Source organism: Xiphias gladius, chromosome 11 (genome assembly GCF_016859285.1).
Source record: "Xiphias gladius isolate SHS-SW01 ecotype Sanya breed wild chromosome 11, ASM1685928v1, whole genome shotgun sequence".
NCBI classification, from domain to species: domain Eukaryota; kingdom Metazoa; phylum Chordata; class Actinopteri; order Istiophoriformes; family Xiphiidae; genus Xiphias; species Xiphias gladius.
The window spans coordinates 9,577,473-9,589,647 of NC_053410.1; the positions used below are offsets into that span (position 1 = coordinate 9,577,473).

At 39.6% G+C, this 12,175-nt stretch overlaps 1 protein-coding gene across 1 annotated transcript in view; it reads left to right on the top strand.

Annotated features, from left to right (window-relative positions):
- grid1a (glutamate receptor, ionotropic, delta 1a) overlaps positions 1 to 12,175 on the top strand; it is a 225,717-nt gene that overhangs the window by 153,680 nt on the left and 59,862 nt on the right. The window contains exon 4 of the mRNA XM_040139593.1: positions 698 to 903. Within this exon, the coding sequence (XP_039995527.1) occupies positions 698 to 903 (206 nt within the window). The remainder of the gene's footprint in view (positions 1 to 697; positions 904 to 12,175) is intronic.

Genomic DNA, 12,175 nt, shown 5'->3' on the forward strand with positions numbered 1-12,175 from the left:
CTCATCAAATCTCCAGAGATGCAACAGGGGAAAACCCTCCCAACCACACACACACCCACACACACACACACACACACACACAGACCCTTGTGGATGCAGAATGAGGTCTGTCACTGGTGATTTTGCCAAACCTCTCTCTAACAATGCAGCATGACTTGGCACATGCTGGGCCGCTGCTCCTACTGTGACTGCTTGGATTGGTGTGCTTATTGTGAGCCCTCTGCTGCACATTACCTTTGATTTGTGTGTGCTTCGCAGGCTTCTGTTAAGTGGTCTCCTGTATAGTGAACACACACACACACACACACACACACACACACACACACACACACACACACACACACACACACACACACACAGATCTCTGGGGAAAGCAACACCTGTCTGCAGTTTTATATCCTGTAAACCCCAGGAAGCATAAAGACAGAAGTACTTGTTGTGTTTTATCATGCTTTAGATCCAGAGCAAAGAACAAAACCTGCCTTGAAGCCCCTGGAGCGAAGCCTGAAAATATAGAGTGCATGTGCATATGTTGGAAATACAGGCTGTTTACCCACTATTCTGATTAAATGGTCCAGAAATAAAGTACTGTATAACCTTGCCCTTGCCTAAAATGTTATTTCTACTCAGTCTCTGTCTGTTTGTGTTTGTGTCTCCCCCCGTAACCCATCTTCTGTCACTGTTTCTCCTCCTTCAGACATCCGGGGTTTGCAAACCTTTATGGACCAGGCTTCTCGGCTGGGTCTGGATGTGTCCCTGCAGAGGGTGGACCGCAATGTCAGCCGCGTCTTTACTGACCTCTTCAACACGATGCGCACTGAGGAGCTCAACCGGTATCGGGACACTTTACGGCGGGCTGTGCTGCTAATGAGCCCTCGAGGTGCACAGGTGTTCATCCACCAGGTAGGCTACATTGCTGAGACTTTCCCTCATCAAGGATCGGCAACACAAGCGGGGAGACGGTCAAAAAGCCAGATAGAAAACAAGCATTTATTCAATAAAGATGATCACCCACGAACAGAAAGACGTCTCCTGGCACCCTTAATATGACAGCTGATCAAACATTTCATTGCCTCAACCGTAGTTAATGAAAAACATGACAAAATACTGGAGTAATCGGAGATAAATTGCTTAGTTTTCACAGGGAACTTGCCACTACCATAGTAGTGACCTTTCTCTTGTTAAAACTGATGAAATAAGATGCAATTGCTTGTCTGCGCCCTTGTGGAGCTCTGACAAAACCCAAAGCAGATGGCACAGATCAGACTGAGATGTGTTTTGCCTTCAATATTGACTTGGCCCAAGGAAAACCACATTCCTAGCACGAATTTTCTGCATCAAATGTTACATATATATCTTTGGACAGAAGAAACAGTATTTCTACAGGAAAACATTAATTCAGTCTTCACTACACTCCAAGTGAAGGGAGTTTATTTACTGTTCTGATCAGCAGCATTGCATATAACCCCAGGCAAAGTTCAAAAAAAGTCAAAGTCAGCTGTGTGGCGCCACAGAGAATTTGCATCTCTCTAAGCTCATGCTGTTCTAACTTGGAAGCTTTTACTAACCTTTCCTCTATTTGCTCCTTCCACATTATTTTACTAATTGTAGCAGCTGAAATCAGAGTAACGTATTGGAGTTTATTGGCAAGGACAGTGAAATGCTGATGAAACACTGAGGATTTTCCAACTCAAATGAAAAATGTATAATTATATATTGTAATTAAAATTACAAAGCGTCTGTGATGTGTCAGCATTTGATGAAAGTGAGATCCACAAATTTCATATTATTTGAATCAGCAGAAAGAGCCTGGATTTGTACAGAAAATTCACTTGAATATATACACTAGAAGGCAGTGCAGCGTGTCAAAAGATTGGGTATCTTATGATAAATGAACTGTAAAATATTGTCCATTTAGAGTTGCAAGACGTAGCATTTCTCATTTTAAACTTTATTTTGTATTTTCAGCAAAAAGTCCACATTCTAAATTGGTACTTTAAAGAAACAAACGTTTTATTTAGCCCAAGGTTTCATTTTTGTGCTTTATTGTCATTATGAGTTTGCTCTTTCCCAGGATACTAAGAAGGTATTTTCTCTTGGTGGAAAACCTTTTCACATTTCCCTTAATGTCACTTGCCATTTAAAAAAAAAAAAAAAAAAAAAGGCGAAACTTAAGCTCTGAGTTGTGATATTTTTATAGACCACATTAAGCATACGTATCCGTCTTACGTAGCAATGGACTGAAATACGGTAATTTGAATCTACACCGTTGAAGGAAAAGCAGAGAATTAAAAGATGGGGTATCTTATCATATTTAAAATAACTTAAATGTCCATTTGGACAAAACATTTATTTGTGTTTCTCATTTTAGCATATGAATTGAATATTCTTCAAAAAGCCCTGACTCTAAATTGGTACTTTAAAGAAACAGATGTTTTAATGGGGCCAAGTTTTCATTTTTGCTTCATTTTCATTACGAGTTTTCTCTTTCCCAGGATACTGAAAAGGTATTTTCTCTTGGTGGAAAACCTTTTCACATTTTCCTTAATGTCGCTTGCCATGAAAGAAAGACTAAACTCTGAGTTGTGACATTTCCGTAGGCTACAATGAATATACTTATCCTTCTGCTTTGAGCCAAAGTTTAATTTTTTTTTTTTTTCATTTGGATTTGCTTGGTCCCAGGACACTGAGAAGGTATTTTCTCTTGGTGGAAAGCCTTTCAATATTTCCGTTCCTTTTTCATTTAATTTTGGACCATTATAATGAAAATATTTATAAACACAGGTTGTTCTTTTTTTTCATAGTAACTCAGACATTAGCTAGAACAACAGAGAAACTAATATGCTCACTGACAAGCAAACGCTGTGTCCTGAAATAATCCTTCACGTTTCGTGAGTGTCTGCACTGTGCACCATTCAAATTGACATTGGTAAAACTATACTTAAGATGAATGGATTTGACCTGCAATTTTGTCAACCTCCCATCGCTATCTGACAATGTAAAAGTGTTTGGCTGCTTGCCAAAATCTTTGTTGGATGTCTGTACGCAGGTCACTTTATCAATTGGTGTAGCCACTAGTCAGCTGACTTAGTTACTGAGATTCAGTTCGTCTCTCTCTCTCTCTCTCTCTCAGAATCATTTTTTTGACAGTTTTCAGACTTTTTTTTTTACCTCATCATCTGCGACAGGTGTAATTCATGGCTGACAGTATTTCTCCTTGGTTGATTTTTTACAGTGAAGATGTCAGGAGATGTTAGGAATTCTTTTTGTCACAAATCTTTTTCCTATGTGGCAGCGAAAACACGTTACACCGGCCTTTAGAAACTCCTCCTGGTTAATCTGGGCAAAGCAAAAACTTTTAGGGCTGACTAACTCTGAAAGATTCACTCTAGACGGACTTGAAAACACTTGCTAGCCTAGTAATATTAAGGTTACAAACAACCCAAAATGCACCACTATCTCCATTCAAAAAGAATATTTGACGTAATGAACATGTAATTGTTTCGTCCTCAAACATAAGACGACCCCCAATTTTTCAAGGATAATTTCAATAGGGTACCTTTTCTCTCCAGAATGGTAGAGAACTCTCAGCATACTTTTTTCTGTTCATTCATCTTACGGGCTGCAGAAAAACGCGTAGGAGCTGTGCCTAAGTCATAGAATGGTAGGGAAAACTCTGGATATGCTTTTGTGTCTCAAAAATGTTATGCTTTTTTTCCGTTTATCTATGTGTGCCCCAAATTTTTTGCACTGACAAATTTAATCTTTCTATAAAATACCATAGAAAAGAGCCTTAACCAACAGTAACACAAAAACCTAGTTCCAGTTAGCTTCGTTCAGATGCTCTATTATTAATCTAGAAGTGAAGCACTTGTAGACAAATAAATCAGTGCAGAGGCTGTGAATACACCAAGGCTATCAAGTTTCATTAATGATATACTGCTTTGGTCTTTTTACTGTACTCCAGTGAATTTGGTTGTAGTGCGCACACACAGACACACACCCATAGACTGTGGTAGATATCTTTACTTCTCATAACATTTCATTTAATCTCATCAATTATATTCTTTATCATTTCGTATACAATTAACATGAGGCATCTTGGGGACTAAGAAATAAGCACGGCTTCACATTCAGCACAGACCCCAAATGCCCCTGTGAATATGCTAATACATTAGAAGTGGTGGAGATTTTTTAATGCACCAAAGCTTCATTAATACTTTGGTAACTGTTGTCACACAGCGTTCCCCCTCCCCACCAGAGGTACTGTGGGAGAAAATGTAAATATGCTCTTATCTGAATGGAAAATGATGATGATGATGCCTTAGAGAGTTAAGTACTCCTGAACTCTCTCAGCATGAGAGAAAAGAAGTGAAGTTGCCATCGTGACTGCCAGATGAAAAATTGATCACAGATGGCAAATCTTATTTTCATGATTGTAATATCAGTGTTAAGAAATGTGGTTGATTACTGGGATTAATGCTTTTGGTTGTCTCAAACATTTTTTGCAAAGCATGACAAAATGCATTAAGGCAGTTTTAAGGCAATGCATTAAGTATTGTTACTGAAACTATGTGAAGTTGATTGTATTATTGAACATATCTACAAAGAGACACAAAACAACCACAAAGAGATGCAAAATTACTACAAAGAAACAAAAAAAAGCTGCAAACAGGTGTAAAATTATCTCAAAGAGATGCAAAACAGCTATATGGAAATGCGGAACAATAACAACGAGAAGCAAAATGACCACAGAGAGATGTAAAATGACCACAGAGAGACTCTAAATAACAGAGATTCTAAACCACTATAAAGAGATGCAAAATGACAAGACAAAGATCCAAAGCAACTAAAAAGAGACCAAAATGACCATGAAGAGATGTAGAAAGTCTACAATGATGAAAAAAAGCTGCAAAGAGATACAAAACAACTACAAAGAGATTCAAAATGACTAAAAAAGAGATGCAAATTGACTGCAGACAGACATAAAATGACAACAGTCTGGGTATCTTGCTCCTGTGTATGGCGTCAGGGCATCTTTCACATGTGTGTGCCCAGATGTCCAATTTCTTGTAATCTCTCTACGCTATTTATTCCTCTACAGGGTCAGATGGGGTTGACGGAAAAATATCCCAATATGATTTGGGCAGATAAAAAAGAGTCACCTTTCTCAGGCCGACAGTTCATCAAAGGACTAATTTAGCTGGGTTCTCTGATCAGAGTCATTTCTCATACATTGAACAAGATGCATATGTCATTGACATTTTCTGTGGTTTTATGCTGAAAATTCTGAGCTCTTGTTTTCTCCCAACCGGACAGTTGCCATCTAATCTCTTATTCACTTTGGCCAGAAGAGGATGTAGCATCTTCTGTCAGCTTCAGTGCGGCCCCGTTCCTGACACCCAACTACTCTTTGTCTCTTCATGATAGGGGACCTTCACTTGAGTCACGCAGAGTCTTTTAGAGGATCATAAAGTGGAATTTTAAGGTTTCAAGTGTCCCATTTCTATGTCCTTGGGTTGTATAAGTAAGCATTTGCTCAATCACTTAGATGAAATGATGCACGTTTAGGTACAACAAATTGACACAATTTATGAGTTACCAAAGTCACTCTCCAATTAACTGTCAGTCGGTGCAGCTCCAAGCTATATATCTTGAAGACACCCAAATTAGATTTTTGGCTCTCTAGGTTCTTGCTTTTGGAGATAGTATTTCATTTTCACCAACACTGATTAAAATGCTTTAAGACATTGGAATACTGAACTGAATGTGAATTCTGACAATGAATAGTAAAGTATGTCTTAATAGTAAGACTAACGCGTGTTAACATTAAGTATATAATACAAGTACAGTGCATCTGGTAAGTATTCAGACCCCTTCACTTTTTTCACATTTTGTTATGTTGCAGCCTTATGCTAAAGACGGACCTTCTGTCTAGTAGGACAACCATCACTGCAGCACTCCACAGATCTGGGTCTTATGACAGAGTGGGCAGACGGAAGCCTCCCCTCAGTGAAAGAAACATGAAAGCCTGCTTGGAGCTTGCAAAAAAAGAACTTAAAAGACTGTGAGGAACAAGATTCTGTGGTCTGATGAAACCAAGATTGAACTTTTTTGGTCTCATTTCTTTTTGGTGTCATGTCTGGAGGAAACCAGATATGACACAGGATCTCTGGAGCTCAGCCAGAGTGACCACTGGGTTCTTGGTCACCTCTTTTACCAAGGCCCTTCTCCACTGATTGCTCAGTTTGGTAAGACACCCAGCTCTAGGAAAAGTCCTGGTCGAAGAATTATGGAGGCCACTGTGCTCTTGCGAATCTTCAGTGCAGCAGAATTATTTTGTAGCCTTCCCCAGATCTTTGCCTCTACACAATCCTGTGTCTGAGCTCTGCAGGTATTTCCTTTGACCTCATGACTTGGTTTTTGCTCTGACATGCATCGTCAGCTGTGAGACCTTATATAAATAGGTGTCTGCCTTTCCAAATCATGTCCAATCGAGTGAATTTACCACAGGTGGACTCCAATCGAGTTGTAGAAACATCTCAAAGATGATCAAGAGAAATGGGAGGGACCAGAGCAAAATTTCAAGTGTCATAGTAAAGGGTCTGAATACTTATGTCAATGTGATATTTTAGTTTTTCCATTTTAATAAATTTTCAAAAATTTCTAGAATTCTGTTTTCACTTTGTCTTTATGGGCTATTTAGTGTGGATCGATAAGGGGAACTTTTTTAAAAAATTTTTTTTAATTATAGCATAAGGCTGTAATATAACAAAATACGAAAAAAGTGAAGGGGTCTGAATACTTTCCAAATGCACTGTATATATTTAAAGTGTACTATTAGTAGTAAGCCAGCATTCAAGCTTTTTCAGGTTCCAGTTGTGGATTAAGTCTCATAGGCTTGGGAGTATTTAAGTCTGCATCAGCTTTCGTTGTGTAATATAAGTTAAATATTTGCTAATTCTCTCTTGCATCCGCTCTCACTATGCAAGCGGGACGGCGTCCTCCTAAAGGTGTTGATGTGAGGGGAAACGTCAGTCGGCATGCCAGCTCTGCAAGCCAGTTGATAGATGGGGCAGAGAGTGAGGTGAGGTCTGCCTCCCGTGGGGCAGCTACACCAAGCTACAAGAGTGACAAGCACTGCTGCCTGCTGCCAGCGAACATGAGATGGGAGAAAGAGACGCTCCACAGCGTGGCAGGAGGATAGAGAGAGAGAGACAGAAACGGAGAGAGACCACAACTATGAGGGACATAAAGGCAGAGAGAGAAATAAAGGGTGGGGAGAAGGATGTACAGAAGAAAGGTCAAACATGAGAAAGAGATGGAGAGCTTAAAGGGGCTCCTCCAGCATATTAAAGCACCTCTGTATGAAACCGTAATGGGTGGAATTTAATGGAAGAAAGGGTAGTGAAGAGAGACAAAAGATATGAGTGCTGAGACTGGACCTGAGTATGGTAGCTCAGAGGTAGTTCTTATTTAAGAAAGGAGGATTTTAAAGCCAGTGGAAAAAGATGGCTTTTGTGTTCAGAAATAGTTAAGGAATGGATTTTGACAGTGGTAAGCATTTTAATCTGTAGCCTGTGAAAGTGTGGGTGCTGCCCGGGTTGAACTTCTTATGTGGGAAAGTTTATCATACCTTTCTGCCACAGTGACAGCTGAAATGAATTCAGCTGGAGGGAGATACAGTTTGTTTTTCAAAAAGAAAAAAAAAAAAAACTCGGCATAGATTATATTTTACCTTGTCATCACCTCTCCTCTTAAACTTGAATGAAAAGTCACCTTCAGTCGACTGCAAGATCATCTGATGACATTTTAAAAAACTGATATATAATTATCACATCTTAATTTGTTAAGGCCATTCAAGTGTTGCTAATTAAAATGCGTTATTACTCATATTATTAGTCATATTTTGACAATATTTCAAAAGTGTTTCTCTTACTTTCTTTTAAACAATGGACTGTGATATTTGCCAGCCAATCTTGGTGCAGAATGCCCTGCTTATTTTTGAGGTATGTTTACGCAGGAATGAAAAATTGTCAGAACTGCAGTCTCAAATGTGGTGGATCTACTATATTATACACCACCTATCCTTAAGAGTAAAACTATCATTACTCAGCTTCACAAAACCTCAGATTGAAATATATGTATCCTGAATCTGTCACTAGATGATGGAAATTATACTTTTTCTGTATACTCGGTTTTCCATCCTGAATAAAAGCAATTTTGAAAGCAGACATTCCCCGTAGTGTCACCTGGGCTCCATTTGAACTGCCAAAGGATTCAAGACGCGCAGTAGTGTCACCTGCTAGACTGGTGGTAGTGGATTACTGTATCGTCCTCCTGCCTTCTTTTAAGTTTTAGCTGGTGACCTTGAAAAATTTTGGTTTTTCATTAATGTAGAATTTTATGGACCATCTAAGCTAACTGGAACACCCAGATCAACATCCAAATATTTATTTCAGAGGGAAGGAGGCAATATGAATGCCTTCACTAAGCAAACATTCTGGAGCTGTTTGTGTAACTCCTCCGGCAAACCCGTGGCACGAAACATACTTTTACTTGCTTGCCCTGTCCCAGAATAATATCAGTAAGAGTTCAGAAAATCTGGTTTGATGTTGAAAATGATTTATTTCAGTAGATAATTTCTTCCGTCTTTCTCTTTTGTCCACTCGCTTTTTAAAATGTCCTCTTGAAAAGAATTTGCACGTAACAGTGAAACGGTGACTTTGCTTTTCCTATTTTCTGAACAACAACAAAAGCACAGAGCGACTTTCAGAACATGTCTGTGAACCCATTCGACTGCATGGCAAATGAGGTTGTGATGTAGAAAACGGATTCACTTGAGACCATGAATCGCTTATTAAAAATGGACCCTTGTGCCGCTTGAGTGTGAGATGTAATAAACACATTTGCCCTTGCAAGGAATTTTGTTTTGATGCCAAGGACTCTTCCGTCTTAATGTCACAACTGCTTGTGGATGGCGATTTAAAAGCGGCCTGAGTTGACATGCTATTGTGGGGTGCTATGGAAAAAGACAGTGATGATGGCTTTCCTTGCTTGGGGGTTTCAGTGCTCTTCACATGACAGCTTGTGGGGCACAACACACATACACACACACACACACACACACACACACACACACACACACACACACACACACACACACACACACACACACACGTATACGCGTGCAAATCTCACACACACTTTAACCCACGTATTTCTGACATGAAAGCCATAGATCCCTCTTGGGAGTAAGCTGTATTTTGTAACATTTTTGACTTTCCAATGGTTTTTTCATAGTCAGAGTGTCGCACGTTGAAAACATTATGAAAGAAAAAGGAGTATTTTAAGATTGTGTCCCCTTTAATGTAATGGTGACAGGGTACATAAAAATATTCCAATTAGACTGCAGATATACAAAAGTGGCAGAATTACAGTAAAAAAAAAATCATTTACTCAGTCTTATCTGCAATGTTTCAATCCAAATGATACTCTTTCTTATATCTGCAGCACTTTAACTTGTTATCAAACTGCGGAAAGGTCCAAAACCACTTTCAATCTACAGCACCTCTCAGCAGTAATAGGTAATATCCCCTGTGTCTATACTGTCTTAATTTCCTGTGCCCTGTACTTTTTCTTTTGCTTACCTTTTTCAATTCCCCCCCCCCACTTTTATTGATGCTTTAGTTTTTGACAGCATTTCTTCTTATTCTTCTACGGGAGACACACAACTTACTAAGATATGATATAATATGAAAACAATGGTCATCAGTGAGGCCTCTTAGCTGTACTCATTTTACCTAGTCTGGGGTTTTTTTTTTGGTTTTTATTTCCCCTCACATTTTTCCGAATATTCCAACATGCAGCACAGTTGTTTCTTGGCAACTGGACTTTGCCGCTCCCTCAGACAAAATAAAGCTGGCCATGACCTGGAAGTTTTTATCCCAGCATGACTCATTAACCTGACACAGAGTGCATGGTGTTGATGCAGGGAAGCGTAGTGCTGGCACAAACAACAGCCTTTGCGTTCATAAACGCACACAGAATGATGCCCAAACACATGCACACCTTCACTGCATTACCCCTCATTCCTCCCCTAGATCCATCACTGCCCGTTTTGTCTACCCCCCCCCCCCCCCCCCCCAGTGCTAACGAGTGAGGCCGGGTATAATTAAAAAGCTCCAAAAGTACTTCTCAGCCTGATTTTTTTTTCCTTTTTTTTTTTATAACATGATAGAAAATCACACTTGCAGCCACCCAGAAGATTGAATTAGGCTAGGTAGCAAAATAGAAATGAAGACCATGGTGTGTGACTGGTCAGGTGGCATCATTGGAATGGGAGGCTGGGAGAGTTTATAGATGTGACAAATAAAGCCACACTTTGGAAATGGCCAGTACTTAGTAGGGAGGTGCGGGTAAAGTTTTAAACAGAGGGCACATTATGAGAGCCTATTTGGAATCGAGATTGTCTGTACTGTATAAACAGACAATGGTTGTGGTCTGGGAACGTAATCATGTTTGCTATTTTATTTGATTTTCTTACCATATGAATGTCATTCCTAGATTATGTAAAATTGATATATATTGTTTTGGCTACCAAAGGACAGTAGATACAAATTAGCTTTGGCCAGAAACTCTAAATGCAATGCATGTGTGCCTATGCAAGCTACACTCCCTGTTTTTTTTGTTGTTGTTTTTTTATAGTACCCAAAAGTATCCCCAAATACCCAAATTTCCAGATTTTTATCCATAGTAGCTCCAATTTTCCTCTATAATGAGCCAAGTGTTTTTACCATGGAGCATGGAGAAACTGTAGCGCAAACATAGAAAATCGCTTTGTGTGATGGATCAAACCAAAATTTAAACCGTGGACTAGGTTGATGTCTTGAAACTCAACTGTCAACTGTGAGCTAGGAAGAACTTTGGGGATTTAAGGTTTGTATTTGATTTTGAAAGATAAAACAAACTCTTTCAGGGGGTATTCTAGGGATTAAGTATCGCAAATCCGTAAAGCTGGGGAGACTCGTTAGAAACCGATTATAAAAATATCGGTGCAGCAGCAGCCAAGCTATCCTGAATTTTAGTCACTAGTATGGGTAGAGCTCCGAACTGGTTACTACACTTGCCATGATTCAGTTCAATTGCATCTTTTGTTTTACCATCCCTGTCTCATAAATGGCCACGTCATTCAAACTCCACACCCCCCCGTTTGTAACAAAGGCTTTCTGTTATAAATTTGGATTTTCAAACCCAAACTTGGCTACAACATCAAGGTTATTTTCTCAGACTTTACAAAGCTCCACTAGTCTTAGAGGAAATCATACAACTGTTTTCGCAGGCTGAGTACTCCACTCTATGACACACACATACACACACACTAGAAGTACTTCTAAAATCATGTTCATGATGTGTATAGTGGGACACTGGTTACTGGAATGGAGTCGTCAGACCACTGTAACCTCAATGATCATTTGTTGAAGGCCAGAGGTGAAGAGGTGTGTGGAGTTTATCTCGCTTACTGTCCGCTGGCGTTGCTCCCTCCTGGCTTGACGCTCCCACCTCTGGACCCCTGTCCTCTCCCTCTGACCCTCACTGCTGCTCCTCTATTCCATTTTCCTCCCAATAACAGCATTTGACAAATTGAGCCTGCCAGAAAACGATCTATCATTGTCCCACATCTCATCCTCCTCTGCCCTCTGTTCCCTCCTCTTCTCTCTCTGTCTCTCCTTCCCCTTCTGTCCCTGTTACAGGACATTCCCTCTTTTCCTCTTTGTTTTTTCCCCATCTTAATGGTTTCATGTTTCTCTCCACATGGGCACTTCATCTTTCTGCCCTTGCCTCTTCTTCTTTTGTCTCCTCTCTTATTGCACTGTACACAATCGTCTATGTCTCTATTTCTCTTTCTGTTCATTTGTTCTTACCCTCTCTCCAGACTTGTTTTTGTTTTTTTAATATTCACTATTTGTTCTGTCATCTCTCAGGTCGTGTTACAAAAAGAAACATTAAGGTATAGATTCATTCCCCATAATAAGCCAAGTTTTATTACCATGGAGCATGGAGAAACTGTAGTGCACACAGAGAACACATTAATTGCCTTGCATGATAAGTAAATACTAAATTTTGACAAGTAGAGAATAGAACGCTCCCCCTCAGTCCATGATCAATTAAGGGT